The sequence below is a fragment of the Psammomys obesus genome, unplaced genomic scaffold (genome assembly GCF_907164565.1).
Source record: "Psammomys obesus unplaced genomic scaffold, mPsaObe1.curated_primary_1811, whole genome shotgun sequence".
NCBI classification, from domain to species: Eukaryota; Metazoa; Chordata; class Mammalia; order Rodentia; family Muridae; genus Psammomys; species Psammomys obesus.
Window position 1 is genome coordinate 7332096 of NW_026596256.1, and position 16887 is coordinate 7348982.

General features: G+C 41.2%; 1 protein-coding gene across 1 annotated transcript in view; it reads right to left on the reverse strand.

Moving 5' to 3' along the window:
• Nucleotides 1-3811: 3811 nt before the first annotated feature.
• The window catches only part of Wwtr1 (WW domain containing transcription regulator 1), a 124971-nt gene continuing 111895 nt past the window's right edge, over nucleotides 3812-16887 (reverse strand). Inside the window, exons 5-7 of the mRNA XM_055596884.1 lie at nucleotides 12997-13118; nucleotides 11269-11381; nucleotides 3812-7268 (exon numbers count right to left, since the gene is read on the reverse strand). Of these exons, the coding sequence (XP_055452859.1) occupies nucleotides 7084-7268; nucleotides 11269-11381; nucleotides 12997-13118 (420 nt within the window). The 3' untranslated portion in view covers nucleotides 3812-7083. The remainder of the gene's footprint in view (nucleotides 7269-11268; nucleotides 11382-12996; nucleotides 13119-16887) is intronic.

The following is a 16887-nucleotide window of genomic DNA, read 5'->3' on the forward strand; positions in this document are numbered from 1 at the left end:
AAAAACTCTGCCTCTCTCTTCAACTCTAAACAATCAACACTTGTGTTTTTTTTTTTTTTTTTTCCCTAGCAGAGAGCCAAGTCAACCCAACCTCAGCTTCTCTGTATGTTTGTCTTTTCTTCATTCCATTGCCATCCAGGCAGGTCCAAGCCCTTTGACACCATACCTTCCTGGGAATAGAGTTAGGTACCCATATCTATGAGCTGTTCAGACATTCCAGACATTCCAGATTCAGTGTAACCGTGTGGGCACATCTTACTGCAACCGGTGGATACTGAAATCTGGCACATTTGGTCAAGTTCTAGGTGTCTCATTCTGAGGCCTGCTTCAAGGATCTGAGCATATCAGGCTGCCTCAATTCCGTTTCAGGAACACACTTCACAGACTTTGCCTCACTCAAGTGAACGGAAACCCATCCAAAGGGTATAAGGTTTCTCTTCTATATTCATTCTAACACATTTAATGAACTTGTTTATTCTGGGCGAGGCAGATGTCAGTGCTCTACCTAAGAGATCCTCCAAATATGCTCCCAGTAGAAGGCAAGCAGATTATATACCCAGGGGATCTCATGTCCATACAGCCACAGTGTTTAAGCATAATTTAAAAGATCAAGTGTCCCAAGGAAAAACACAGTAGTCACTTTTTAAAAACATTTTTATTTTAATTTTTATTAATTATACTTTATTCACTTTGTATCCCCCCCATAGCCCCCTCCCTCCTTCCCTCCCCAGTAGTCATTTTTTAAAACAGGATTTCTCTGTGTAGTCCTGGCTGTCCTTGAACTTGCTGTGTAGACTGCACTGGCTTCACCTATCTCTGTGCCTGGAGCCCTGGGATTAAAGGTGTGTACCACCATACCCAGTTTAGGTCATAAAATTTAATATTGGAAAAAGCAACACACAAATTCTCCATACATGATGATCTAAGGAAAGAGTTTAAAGGAGGGAAGAAAAGGGGGAGGAGAGAGGGAGAAGGAAAGAGGGAAGCGGTGAAGGACATAAGGAGAAAGGGAGAAGATGAGGGCTGAGAGAGGGAAACAGGGAGGGAGAGAGAGAAATCCTGAACACTACTGTCAGCTGCATTGTCTGTCACAGATCTGCTCAACCAACTCCATTCACCTACCACACAAACTTCTTGAGGCACTGTTCCATGAATTAACTGGTGAATGACTTGTCCAACCAGCCAGCTTTCCTTAGAAACCTCTTTCCCTCTTTGCTGCACTTTTTCTGTGTGTCTTCTCTGTAACTGTCTCAAGTATTGCTTGGCCTGTGTGCTTAGAAGCTGGAGATATGGTGGGGAACAAAACAGAACTAGCTACCAGCTACACGGAGCTTAAAGCTCCGGTATCTACTCAGACACTCACCGACTCTGCAGAACTATCCCTGTTTCCCTACAGTCTAGCCAGCACCTCTCACAAGCCTTATTGAATTCTGATGGTTATTAGAGGTGAAAGTGTAAGGCAGTCTAAACTCCTGATTAGTTAGTAATGAGCTTGTAATGAAGTGTCTCACGCAGTTTTGTCTTTGTTCATGTATTCTTATTGCTGAGCCATTGTCCTTATCACTGTGTAAGCACCTGGTGTGGATTTCGGATATCACAGGACAGGTTTACCTGTGATAACCCCTGACACAGGGACTCATGAAGCGTAATGAGGAAAGGATTTCTCAAGGAAGTAGATGGTGGGTTTAGCTATTGGGTTTCTCCTGTGCTGAGGGCTTGTTCTCTGGCTGGAGGTATTATTGACAAGTGATGAGATACTGATTCATCAATGCACTGATGAGTTCAGTTTCTGGACTGTGAAGTGTTGGGGCCTAGATGGAAGAAGGTCATTGGGAGTGTGTCTTTGAAGGGTATATCTTATCCCTGAACCCTTCATTTATCTGTTTCCGGTTATCAAAAAGTAAACACTTTTCCTTGACTATGCCTTTCTACCATGGTGTTTCAGCCTTGGCAGGGGCTGACAGTAAGTAAATGGAGCCAGCCTATCATGAAATAAAACTTCCTTCCTAAGTTCTCTCCTTTAAACTGGCCTCTGGTATTTTGTCACAAAGACCAGTAAGACAGTAGAAAAAGCAGGAAAGAGAATTGTGGTGGTTTCACTGAAATGTCTTCCATAGTCTTGGACATTTGAACTCCTGGCCCTCAGCTGAGGGTGCACTTTGGGAAATTTATAACCTTGATGAAGAAAGTATGTCACTGGATGTGCGCATTGAGAGCCTGCTTGTGATTCAAGATGTGAACATTCATCTTTCTGCTCAGGCCAGCATGTCTGCTGCTTGTTGCCGTGAGACAGACTCTCATGCCTCAGGAACTGTAAGCCCAAATAAACCCATTCTCCTATAAGTGGTATTGGTCATGTTCTTTTAACACAGCAATAAAAAGTAACTAATATATGAAGAAACAAAGCCAGAAATTCTTTCCAGCAGAAGCCCACAGGAGTGCTCTGCTGGATGCCTAAAAAACTCTATAGTACCAGTCACATACACACACATTTCTAGTTCTGCTCATGAAGGGTCAAATGAACTCAGAGAGAGGGTAAGACAAGAGGATTTAAAGTGAACTTGGTAAACTGACAGAATGCACTAAAGAAACAGTATATATCTTGATGTCAGCATCAATACAAGAAATGCACTATTTAAGAGTAAAATACTTTCTCATCTATCATATCTGCAAAGATAGAAGAAGTACGCAATGTCAAACTCTAGACTAGTAATGGTGACAAGGATTTTTGCAGACATGTTATTGGGAGTATAAATTGGCAGTCATTTTTTTGAGAAAAAAATGTTGGGAAAATACGTCAAATTTAAAGGAACATACGTTTTGAGATAGGCAGGATTCCATCCCAGAAACTTACTTCTAGCCACAGGTTGGCTGTCCACTGCAGCACAGAATTAACCGGGGGTACCCATGCAGAATATATTATCCACAGTTTAAAATGACCAAGTACGATAATATAAACCAGCATGGAGAGCTGCTCATGAGACACTGGTAGCTTACTGTGCGACCTTGTGTGAATTAACTGCCTTCCCTAGTGATAACTCATCTACAACAATGTGAGAAAAGTGATGTTGTTGGAAAAAGATTGCTACTATACAGATGAAACCAGACAGGATATTTTTAGTGATTTTCAAAGTTTCAACATGTAGTAAATGCTTAACAAGCAGTAACAATGTAATGTTATTGCTAAGCAAAAAAATAAATAAATAAGTATCAAATAGCATATATAACCGCGTTTTGTTTTAAAAAACATAAATTATACTATAGGGGAAAAAATAAGGTTTTCTTTTTCAAGTCTGAAATTTGGGGGATATAAACCATCTAGTATTTGAGCTGGTAGATGCTGGTACTTAACATTTTCAGCAAAAAGCCCTTCTAACCTTAAACGTGAGGATGCAGGCAGAAGGGTACAGCCTGGTCAGGAACCTGCTTAGTGTGTGTGAGACTTCAAGCCTCAGGGCAGACGGGAAAAGGTGATGAAGAGACACAGCTGTAAAACGATATGAGACTGGTTCCGGGGTAGTGGCAAGCCAACCCCAGCATCTCACTCCTGAGTCAGCCCCCAGTACGCAAGCTGGTGGATGGGGGAAGCCACAAGAAAAGTCTTTGTAGATACCTCAAATGAAATAGAACCTAAAAACCTGTGGACATTCATAATATTGAAGGCCATGGAGCTAAAAGAATATTTATTTGCCTACAGGCTACTCTGTCTTCTGTCTTTCTCCTTATCTGACAGGAGTAATAGAAGCCGCTTGTGTTCCACCCAAAGCCCTCAGTAAATGACCAAACGAAATGACAGAAACAAAGGCCCAAGTGGAAGTTCAATCGTATTTATTTTTATATAGAATTAAAAAGTAAAACCTGTACCAAACTCTAGGTAAAATGGTTTGATTTGATGGATTTGGCGGCACATTTCCTGTATGTAGAACATACCGGACTAGAAATCAACAACACAGGTCCCATTTGATAAAAACAAAACAAAACAAAACATTAAGTTAAAGTATTAGCACATGTAGAATACAGTGTCAGGGAAACGGTCTCTGTCAATCACCCATTTTCCCAATCAATCTATAGTTTCCTTTTTTTGAATGGCTTACTTTTTTCCCCATGAAAGTTGTTCTTTCAGAAGCTGCTTCTAATTATATCACAAGAACACAGTACTCAGTGACATTCAGTCTGTCACTTCACATCCCCTTCTGCAGATTCCTTTCTGCTGAGCAGTGCCCAGGAGGCTAAAACTTGTTCTGGTTTATGAGCTTCTCACACACTGAGAAATCATTGAAAGAGATACATTTTACATCCTAGATGTTACAGTCAAACACTGCCTAAATAATGTTAACAAATGATAGGATGTTTTCACCATGTAAATGCTTCAACAAAGTGTATCTCATCAAGAAGAAGAAGAAAAAAAAAAAAGACTTCTTTGAATCTAACTTTAAAAATATTGCCTATTCTATGACAAATTTTGGGGATGAGATGGTAAAATTTATTGACACAGGACCAAGAAGACTAGATAGTCTGATAGTTGTCTTATAGTATGGTATAGTATATGAATAGCACCTTATTATGACTTCTTAGAGAGTATCAACACTTACAATAATACCAAAGAACCATTGAGAGATTACTGCAAGGGCTGGGGATGTCGCTCCATTGCAAAGCACTTGTCTAACTCTTCGGTTCAATCAAAACTAGAAAAAAAAAAGTCTGATTTCTGATTTCTAGCTTTAGCGCCCTTTAACAAGGCCACATTTTATGTTCTTTAAAAGAAATTATATCTGTCTTTATCTATTAGTAAACAGTCATGGGCCATATTTTATTCTAGAAAAAATACTATATTAATTAAAAAGGTTAAAACTAATTTACTAAGACAATTATTCTAGTATTTCATAATGCCACAAGCTTACTAGAAAATTGCTCCTAAAACTTGGTAACATAAATCATAGATGATTTAACTATTTTTTTAAAAAAGAGCATCTTTTTTTTTACACTTAATAACCTGAAATGCATCTATAAAAATATTTTTAAATACAGTAACACTGTCGAGTTTTGTTAGGTCCCTTGTGTTTTGGCTTGTTTTTTTTTTTGTTGTTGTTGTTGTTTTGTTTTTTGTTTTTGTTTTCCTCAGAAAGAATGTACAACTCTTTTTGCAATTTTTGCTAACAAAAGAGAAAACAAAAGAGTGCTCCCTTTCAACCTAGTAGCAACATACATGCCTACCCACCTCTCTCAGAGTGCTCAGAGAGAGCAAGGAATCAACTGGATATAACTTGGAGTTCCTTCAGGAAAAGCAAAATCACATAAGAGTGCTGGAAGCAACAGTAGTCCATGCTCTTGCCTGCTACCATTAGCAAGTTCATGAGCAGAGTGCCACAGCCTGCCCTTCCTCCTCTCTGCCTCTCCCCAGTAAGGTGCCCCCCAACCCTCTTCTCTCTGACAACAGCATCTTTTGGTATAAAGGCTATGAAAGAAAAACACTGCTTCGTTCTTTGGGGCACTTTTCACATGTCTTGCTTGCCTTGCTTTTGAGGGGTTCTGATACATCTGCTTCATTTCACCTTGACTGGCCTTCCCGCCATATTCCACGGCCCTACTACATTGCCTCTGACCTTTCACTTGCCTCTTCCCACCAAATGTACTCTGTGCACTTATATTCCAATGGATCAAAAGGGATCTTGCTGAAGATCCTCAACAAAGAGGCCTTCACTCTCATAGGAGCTGAAAGCTTCCTCCCAGATTCTTGATGTCTTTCAAAAAAAAATAAAAAAAGAGATTAAATTCATAGATTATAAATAATGTCAGTTCAAAATATTAAACAGCTAAGGACTTCATTGCAAGTGCAGGCCAACTGCCTTCCAGATGAACACAATACTCTCAGTCCTTAAAAGCTAACAACAAAAATTAAAAATGTTGGTTACATAAGAGGTATTGAGTACATACCTTATACCTATTTTTTTTTTAACCAACTTAGCAAAAGGATTAAGATAATATACTTAGGAATCAATTTTACTCAATTCAAAAGTAAAAATCTACACCATATGCCTTCCTGCATATGTTAATCAGAAATTTGCCTCATTCTTCAAACAGTTTCATAGACAGGATTGTTTTAAACACTGGAAGTCTTGAAAGCCAGAATTGATAATGCCTCAGAATATAAAATGCAGCAGCTCATTCATATGTCACCAGGCTGAGATCTATGTTGGCCTGAGGTTTTCAGAACAGGTTCAAAAGACAGAAAAATGCACTTGCCACTGACTTATCAAAAATATTTGGCTACCCTTTGTCATGAGCTACAAAATTACAGCGTTTTATAAAACAAACATCAAATTCTAAACGACATTCTGAAAAAAAAATCCAAGTTGCAATTAAAAAAAAAATAGTTCTGTTTTATAATCATTCATGGTAGTACCAAACTGGTCTCTTTCAGATGCTCTGTCATGCAAGGACTGTGACAAATGCTGCAGTGACACTTTCACTCGCAGAACCGAGCTGCTACGACGTAAAATGATGAAGGGTGGTTAACATTAGGACGCTGTGTCCTGGTAAATACAGAATGAGAAAAGCCATGGGTTCCAAAGTACACTGTATTCCATACAGCAGAAATTTGCTCTCTATACAATCATCTTTAAAGATCAAGTTAAATAGTTTTAAAGCATTTGTTACTACTGTTACCAGTACAGTTTTTGAAACTGTAAATCAGGTCTCTGTGCATATTTCCTGGACCAAGCTGCCTGTCAGAATTCACTGCCTGTGGTCAGCTTTTACAGTTTAGGATCAATTGATATATGAATTTAAGGTAATTGTGATAAAGCTCAGCCATAGGGCAGCAGGGATTTTTTAAGAAGTTATTCTGTACAATCACTTCCGCCTTATCTGTCCCAGAAGTGCAGGCTTGCAGAAAATGAGAAGAGAGTATTTATTTATGTGTAACTTAAGTTCCTGCAATGATTAACTGGCCACATGGACAAGAGGGAGTGTGAGTATGAGGGCAGAAAGTGGTACAACTGCAGACCTGCTTTGCTCCATCACTTGTTCTGTAAGGCCCAGGAAATGTCAGCTCCCAGCTGCATCACATGACAATGGTCGTGATTACAGCCAGGTAAGAAAGGGCTCGCTTTTGTTCAGAGCAGACTCTACATCATTGAAGAGGGGGATCAGATCTTCAGACTCCAAAGTCCCTAGGTCAACGTTTGTTCCTGGGAGGCAGTCAAGGAAATCGGGGAAGCGGCTCTGCTGGGGGTTGACGGTCATGGGTGTCTGACCCGAATTTTCTCCTGTAATAGGATGAAGGATAACCGTGTTACTTCCTTCTTTAAAAAAAAAAAAATTGATTTATTATTTATACAGTATCCTGCCTGCATGTATGCCTACATGCCAGATATCATTATAAATGGTTATAAGCCATCAAGTGGTTGCTGGGAATCGAACTCAGGACCTTTGGAAGAACAGCCAGTGCTCTTAACCTCTGAGCCATATCTCCAGCCATGGTACTTCCTTTTTGTAAGTTCTTCTTTTTTTAATTTAAATTTTCACTGCTCTTGTTGCTGTTATTCTGAACAGCGGTTCACTATGTACCTCCAAATGTCCTGGAACTCAGTATGTAGACCAGGCTGGCCTCAAACTCACAGAGATCTGCTTGTCTCTGCCTCCCAAGTGCTGGGATTTAAGGCGTATGCCACTGAGCCTGGCTAAACTTTACTTTTTATAGTATTTTGCCCATGTGCTTTATCTGTGTAACATGTCTGTGCCTGGTGCCTACAGAGGCCAGAGAGAGTGTTATGCCCCCACAGAATTGGAGAAACAGATAGTTGTGAGCCATCATGTAGGCAGTAAGACTTGAGCCTGTGTTAACCACTGAGCCAGCTCTCCCTTCTATGTTCTTGAAAAGGGAACAACAGATAGTTCAAGTGTTAACGTAACCCACACGTTCATGTCCGAAGACACCACACCAGTGACCTCATCCTATTTAGGACGAGTGTTTATCCCAAAAAGGCTTGAGTTCTGCAGGACAGAACTGAGGAAAATGCTAGAAAGTTAAACATCTGGAACTAGACATCAGAATGTGTTCTTGTCATAACAGTATGAGAGGAACTATATGGAAACCTGATATCATTCAATTGTTTTCTTTACTGTGTGATCTTAGGCACACTTAACTCATCTTATTCTTTTCTTTACCACCTGGAATGGGGACCACAGGGTTATTGGGATAATCTCTTTGTGTGCTGTGTAAAGGTTGTCTTTGTATTATTTAAATGCTGGTTTCTGTCCCAGTAGAGAGTTGAGTACAAGCTAGACTTTGGTTTTAGTATTTTAATTAAGCACCTCCACTCTCAGCGTTTGGTAAACATTCTTCTCCATCACCTGACTGGTTTAATAAAGAGCTGAATGGCCTATAGCAAAGGCAGGAGAGCATAGGCAGAACTTCCGAACACAAATAGAAACTCTGGGAAAGAATCAGGCACAGATTAGTATAAACAGGTTAGTTTGAATTATATAAGCTAATTGGGAACAAGCCTCAGCTAAGGACTCTGTGTCATTACGTGGGCGCCTGGAGGGTTGAGACAGTCCGGGGTCTTTCTGCACAAGTTGGAATAAGGTATCCAAGGCTGTGTCATCTGTGTAATATAGCTCATTACAGGGTCTGGAGGGATGGCTCAGCAGTTGAGAGTCTTCCAGAGGAGCTGGGTGGGTTCTGTTACTAGCACCTACATCTTGGCCCACAAACACCTGTAACTCCAGCTTCAGGAAATCTGAGGCCTCTGGGCTCCAGACATGCACACACAAGTGGCACACATAAATTCACACAGGCACACACATGCACAAAAATAAATCTTTTTAAAAATTCAAAATATCATTACAACTTCTAATTCTTGAAAGAATATATATATTTAGCCAAACAAAGCCTTTGTTTTAAAGAATTCTTCCTATTCTTTCTCACCAGAAAGAGGTTAACAGTCTTTGCAGTAACTCTGCAACGCTACTGTGGTCCTTTTTCAATACTTGTAGTTTTGGCTACTCAAGTTGGTTATTTAAGCTACTTCAGACAAAAACAAGACAAATTCTCTGAGGACGATTCTTCAAAGGAGGGGCGTGATTTCCTGGAACATTTTGGAAGGATGAATGGCTGCCCAGCCTTCGCTCTGCCCGCCCTTGGTTCCTCCTCACCTAATCACCACCTATTGTGTCTCTCTTTAGCAGTTTATGCCCATTTCCTAGAAACACCTCACAGAGGTGACCCTGAACTCAATGAGTTGACATGCATTTAACCAGATTAATGGGAACCATAGTGCTTATCAAATCTATTTCATCAACAGCCTTCTTCAATGGAGGGGCAGACGTGAGAACGTGAGAACGTTACTCTCATTTCACTGGTGAGAAGCTGAGGCTCACAGGCATTCCACAGAGAACACTGTTACCAGACAGGGGAGAAACAAAGATTCAACTCAGGTTGAACGTTGTCTGTGGTCTTTTCAAGACGTCATTTAATTGTATATGAAGGCTTCAAAAACATTCCCTATCTCCCTTACGGGATTCCCAGTGTTTAAAAGATGAAAGTAAACAACAAAGGAAGGAGCCATTACATAAGACTAATTCCAGGAAGCAAAATAAATCACACATACCACACACACAGGGGTGGGGGTGAGAAAATGAAAGGGTTGGGGAAGGGAAGAGCAGTAACAAATAGAAAACAGCAACAGTGCAAGCCGGTCCTCTGTGACTCCTCACAAGCCAACCCCTCCCACGCTCTCCACACAGGTTGTCAGCTTTTTCGCAAAGCTGAACTGTAAACCTGGCTACACGTCTGGCAAGCCCTGGAGGCACTGCCCTGGCACCGTGCACTTTTGCAAGGCTGCACTGTAAACCTGGCTATGAGTCTGGCGTTCAGACTCAACAATTTAGATTCACAGCAGCAGCACACTGCAGTTGTACCGGCACAGAGTATGCCAAACCACAGGCCCGGTGAACCAATGACTTTTTTTTTTTTTTTTTTTTTTTGTCTATTCACATGTTTATGAGTGTTTTTATGTATAAGTGTTTGTGTAACTCCTGCAAGTCAGGAGCCTACACAAGTCAGAAGAGGGCATTGCATGCCCTGGAACTGGAGTTACAGACAATTGTAAGCCACATGCAGATGCTCGCCACTTAACCTGGGTCTTCTGGAAGAGCACCAAGTGCTGAATCATCTCTCCAGTGCAACCACTGCTCCTCTGTCAATGGATAACAACAGAAGAGAAACTTGCACAAGTATTCATAAAGAACACACACTCAGGCCGTCATTTCTTTTTGGCTTGGCTAGTGGGACACAAAGGAGCTTTATGTAAACTGAGCATGGTGGCACGCACCTTAAATTGCTATTACTGATGTACTCAGGAGGCAGAGGCAGAGGCAGAGGCAGGTGGATCTCTTTGAGTTCAAGGTCAGTTTGGTGCACAAACCAAATTTCAGGACAGCCAGAGCTACGTGGGAGACCCTGTGTCAAAATTAAAAGAAAAGAAAGAAAAAAGAGAGAGGGGGGGAGGAAGAGAGGGAAGAAGTGAGGGAGGAAGAGAGGTAGGAAGGGAAGGAAGGAAGGAGGGGAAGAAGGGCTATATTATGTGTCCCAACACCAAAGTATAAACTTACTTAAAACATTGAGATTATTTTACATTTTTTTAACAGCTCAATCATGCAGTTCTCAAATGTGAACTTAGCGAATGGCCCATGTCCCAATGCCAATAGTTTGGACATGCCTACTCTATAGGACGCACAGGCTAGGGACTAAGACACTCTAGTTGGTTGTCTTCTTGTCAATTGCTGAAGGCAAGTGTTGTGTTAGAAATAGGAACTGACAATTAGAATCTTCTCAGTTGTTAATTTTCTAAATGGCAGCTGTCAATCCCTTCCAAAACCTGTGAGTAACACGAAAATATGAGCATGCTTGGAGAACCAAAAGCAGTATCATTTCCCAGTAAAAAGAGTGGACTATTCATTACAACTAAAAAGGGGGTACAGCAAGTCACCCCACTACAGGTAAGTACAGTATGGTTCTGAAGAAAGGGCGATACTAACAAGGATGGGGGAGGGCTCTTAAAATCCCACATCTCTATGAAACCATATTTGCATAAACTCTAAAAGGTCTGCCTTTTCAGAGTAGTGCCTGTGTACCGAGTGAGATATTAGTTGTCATTTTATGTTGAGGGTTTGTGTCTCCCCTTGGATTTTCCTATTGCAATAACTGAGGGAATAATTCGAAAATGAAAACACACTGAAGATAGTTGCAGGCTGCATACCCACCTGTGTCCATCTCATCCATGTTGCTGAGGAAGTCTTCTGGAGTCGTGGGGACACTGTAGCATCCTAACCCCAGGCCACTGTCTGTGCTCTGTTCCCTTGAATGATAGGGGCCTCTGGAGAGAGGGAGGGAGGGAGAGAGAGAGAGAGAGAGAGAGAGGAATGAAAAAGGAGACCTCAATGAGAGACTACTAAATAAAGTTCACAATTAAAATGCAGACACAGAACTCAATCAGTGAAAGGGAGAAAATTCTATATGGCCCTTTTAATTCTGAAACATATAACTTGATCTTATGGAAACTAATCAATGTTATGCAAGAAAACTGGCCACTCACCATACATGGGCACTGATTTCCTTTGTTGTCTCAAAATAACCATTTGGACCCTATTTTTCATATAGATATTATTTACGTAAAAATTTAAAAACCAGGGCTGGAGAGATGGCTCATCAGTTAAGAGCACTGTCTGCTTTTCCAAAGGTCATGAGTTCAATTCCCGGCGACCACATGGTGGCTCGCAACCATCTATAATGTGAACTGATTCCTTCTTCTGGCAGATGTAAATGCAGATAGAACACTCATATACATAAACTAAATAAATCTTTAAAAAAAAATTAAAAACCAGAGAACAGTGCTGAATTGCGCTCAGGGATACTTTATACGCACATTAATGCTAAAAGAAGCATGTATAAAGCCAGTCATGGTGGTCCATGCCTACAATCTCAACACTTCAGAGGCTGGGGGAAAAGGGGCCATCACAAAGCAAAGTCACCATGATGGACACACGCTGCTTTCTGAAGTGTGGCTGCTCCTGGGGAGAAGGAAGGGAAGGTGCTTGGTGGTTGAGGTGGGCTCCAACAGGAAGCCTGGATGGTGCGTGCCTCAGTTTTCTTTTCTTTTCTTCTATTTTTAACAATAAACATCTTTTAAAAATCTATTTGTTCATTATTGTAGCTCTTCTGTTTTTTCACCTGTATCTTTTTATTTGTATTTGTTTGCCAAGGGCTTTGTAAGAGCAGAAAGGGGCAGAAACACTACGGCTATAGCTACCCTCTCCTCCCCCCTCCAAGAGGCCTACAGTTAAAGTCAACTGATTCTGTCAATGAGAAACTTCCCGCTATTTCAACTTTTCCTTCGGCTACTACTTTTCTTTCTCTCCCCCTTTTAAAACCAATGTCTTTTTGTTTTAATTAATTTTAAATTATGGAATGACTTAAAACTCACGCCAAAGTCGCCAACAGAACATTGTTTCTATGTACCTTCCATCTGGCTCCCTTAATTAAAACAGTTTTCATAACCATAGCATAATTACCCAAAGCAGAAAATTAACATTATTAACTAAACTATACACCTTATTTACCTTTCCCCATAAATACTTCTGGATTCCCTTGTTCTATCTGCTATGACATGCTTTAACCCTGCCCTTACTCCCAATAGCTTCAAGATTCTGGCAAGTGATTATCAAATTAGCGCTGTCCTCTTTAAATTTGAAATTCATTGCCATGCGCAGAGCACTAAAGGATATACTCTGTGCCATGCAACTAGGTGTTGAAATACAGATGCTTTTTTAAAAGCTTTCTTTTCCTTCATTCTGTCAGCTTTCCTACCCTCCTCCCATCCCCCAAGATCCCCACCTTTTTTCTATGTAACCAAAACAAAACAAAAAACACCCCACTACAGTCTAAACCACAGGTAAGAAAGCAAAAGTCAATGGCCCCCAGTGTGAGCTTACCCATTGAGGAAAGGATCTGAGCTATTGTTGGTGATAGATCTCATATCTGTGCTCATGGCAGGCGTGTTGACAGAGGCCATGGTCTCAGTTTCCATGGGGAGCTGTCTGCAGAGGGCAGCTTCCTACACAAGAGTCAGAGGGAAGAAGAGTTACTCAGTTGCCACAAAGGGTTGCCTCATAATAAGTTTCATCTGAAAATTGCTCAACAAACACAGGACACTTTGTATCCGTTTCAGTAGGTCAAGGCCATCAAGAGACTAGAGCTCCTTTTTTTTTTTTTTTTGCCCCCACAATCTTCCAGACATGCCACTCTCTTCCACTCCCAGCTAGAAGAACCAAGGGAACTCTGGGCTCTGAGCACTTACTTTAAAAACACACATCTGCCACAGAATTGTTAAGACACACAAGGTCGTATCATGGCCTCTCAAGACACTTTCTCACTGACAAGTTAGGTCTAGGGTCTCAGACTAAATCTAAATCAATCAAAGCAACTGGATACCCCTGGACTAGCAAGTACATGCTGGTCTCTGCCATTAAATGCTAGTGTAAATGGGAGGCTCAGTATTCAGACCCTACATGAAATTTCACTTAGCAGTTGGTGTTAATCACCAGATGAACAAAAACAACCAGTTAAAAAGTCAGCTTTAAAAGGAAAAGATCAGGATCACGAAGCGGTGCGGTTGGGATGGGTATGTGCTGCTACCAAACCTGACATCCCAACTTCCATTTCCAGGGCCCACATAACGGAAGAACTAACTTCGACGAGTTGTTCTTGACCTCCATAAGCATGTCACATCATGGCTGCACACATAATACATTTATATGTACCCATAATAAATAAATATCCTATCAGAGTTGGTAAGATGGCTACATGGGTAAAGGTGCTTCCTGTATAAACTTAGCCACTTGAATTAAATCTCCAGGCCCATGTAAGGGTGGAAGGGGAGAACCGACCCCAAAAAATTGTCCACTAGCCTCCTACATACCAGCCTTGGCACAAGTATGCCTGCACTTAAATACACGCATCATACATGCTCACAAATACACAGTAATAATAATAATAATAATAATAATAATAATAATAATAATGTTGAGTTGATTAAAATGGCTGAAAGTTGGAGAAAACTGGAGTTCCAAATAAAATCCTACAGACAATTAGGTGTTTGATGGGTTATGAAATTTTTTTTTAAGCTAGCATTAATACCAAGAAGAATCAGTCCAAAATGCTATGAACTGGACTGCAGTGACACACTCCAGACAGATATGACCAGACATCAGATCCCTTTCAGGCTGATGGCTCTCTCCAGAGAAGAATGTTCTCATATGCTTATGCTTACATCCAAAACCAAGGCTGGGTCCTGGCCACATTCATATCTATCAGTTTTTCAATTTCCAAGCTGAAGTCATTGATCTCGTGTCCCTAAAACCCCCAAAGAAAACAGAACATTCCCGCTATCAGAGTTTCTGGATGTTGGTTAGATCTCTTCCTGCTATGGTTAAAGGTATTGCAGCAAAGCCATCAGCTAGAAAACTTTCAGTTACCATGTACATTGTAACATTACTAGTACTTATTATGGTGGTAAAACTCTTACAAGCCATCATGGCTTGTTAGTTTGGAAGAAAAGGGCCCCTGGCTCGCTTCTGTTTATCTTCATGCAAATAATTAGAATCCTTAACTAATACATTTCATTCAATAATATACAAAAAGCAAGTTAAAATACAAAGTTTTGAAAGTAATCTTCTAAACTTATCTAGAAAAATAAAATTATTATCTTATAGTTGTGCTTGCTTGCCCTAGAGAAACTTTCCTATCCAACAAAGCTTTCCTCAAAGTCTCATGTAGAAAACAAAGCTTGAACTGGGATAAGGAACCGTACAACTGCCAAACTTTTATGAGCACTTACATACTCTGACCCTCGACATGAGAACAACTGGTCAGTGATTTATGTTCTAGTAAATTCAAGAATCCTTTGGCTAGTATCTTCACTATCTAAAAATACTGATTTAATTGGCATGCCACTCTTCAACTATTCAGAATAAGTATAAAACAAATGTCTAATGTCTTTTTTTGCTTTTTGTTCATCTAAACTCCTTCTCCTTTCCTTTTTTTTTTTTTTTTTTTTTTTTTGAGATAGAGTCTCGCTATGTAGCTTGGGTTGGCCCTGAACTTGCAATTCTTCTGCATCAGCCTCTTGAGAGCTGGGGGCACAGTTGCCCCAGTATGTCCAGCAATTTATTACACTTTGATAGGCACAAAGGTCATGGCAGAGGCTGAGGACATGACTTGAAAACGCTTGTTGCATGAGCATGGAGGTGTGAGTTCGGGTTCCTAGTGCCTATAGAAAGAGCTGATTACAGCAGTGCTCACCTCTAACAGCAGAGCTGAGGGAAGACGGACACAGCTCCTGGCTGCTCCGGCAGAACCAGTAAGCTCCAGGTTCTGTGAGAGACCTGTCTCCAAAGCTGAGGCAGGAAGCAACCGAGGAAGACACTCAGCATCAACCTCTACCCTCCACGTACATGTGTGTGTGTGTGTGTGTGTGTGTGTGTGTGTGTACGCACACACGTGTGTAGCTGAACACACGCACAAGTTTACAAGCTAGCTGCATTTCCTCATGTTTCATGCATTTTTCTTCCACGTACATGTGTGTGTGTGTGTGTGTGTGTGTGTGTGTACGCACACACGTGTGTAGCTGAACACACGCACAAGTTTACAAGCTAGCTGCATTTCCTCATGTTTCATGCGTTTTTCTTCCTTATTTAACTTACCCATAGCATGTTTCAAATACATATAAAACAATGCTCACTTGGGGCAAAATATACAAACATAATTTAAAAAGACCTCATAGCTTGTCACAAAAGCGGGGGGGAAGGGGGGCGCAAGACAGCTCAGCGGGTTCAAGCACTAGCCATAAAACCCTGATGACCTGAGTGATGTTTCTGGAATCCATTAAAAAAAAAAAAATCCAGATGAAGTAGTGTATGTGAGGGGCAGAGACAGGAGAATTTCCTGGAATACATAGCTCTGTGAACACGCTGAGACTCTGCCTCAATGAGGCAGAGAGAATCGAGCCCTGAAAGCTGCCTTCTGACCTCCACATGGGCCCCACGGCACGAGTGTGCTCACAGGTGCACAAAGTGAAAAACAGAGTAAAAGCTTTCTTAACAACAGGGAAGGGAGCTACTTGGAGGGACGGAGGGACCTCCGGCGGGTAAGAGGAAGTGAAGTCGGGGAAGTGAAGACGTCACAGTGAAATCCATTTCTTTCTATGGTAAGCAAGAAAAAAATTTAAAGACCATATACAGGTAAAGTGCCTGTAGCATGCTGAGGGAGGGGAGGGAATGCTCGCTGTGACATTTCTCATCTATTCCCTGTGTTTTAAATCCAAGAGAAGTACCAGGGCGTTCTTCAGCATGAGGTCCTAACTACTTGACACTGATCTCCAAGTCACCAAAAGAGGAAATGCGATATTCTGTCTGTAGGGGGCGCACAAGATCACGTTTCTACCGTCTCCAAATAACAAAAAACGCAAGAACTACAGGAGGGTGTTTTAACCCTAAGGACGTTAAAAGAAACAAACAAAAAAATCAGACCATTTGTTATCAAACAATACAACGACCTGTTTTCGATTGCTGCAAGATCATTCCTGGGCCACAGATCATCCCAAGAGCGGCTAAATAGAAGGTAGACTTCTACTTCCTACCCTAGCAGGATGGATAGAGGGGGCACACCTTCTCAGTAGCCCAGTGGCCTCACTACCACGCCACCAGGGCTCTGACACACGGTCTCCCAATCTTAGCATCTGTCTTTGCTGTTGCATTCACATCCTGAATCTGTCCCTCTGTCTGGAACACGCTTCCCCACAAGGCCCATTCCCCTCACTTACTAAC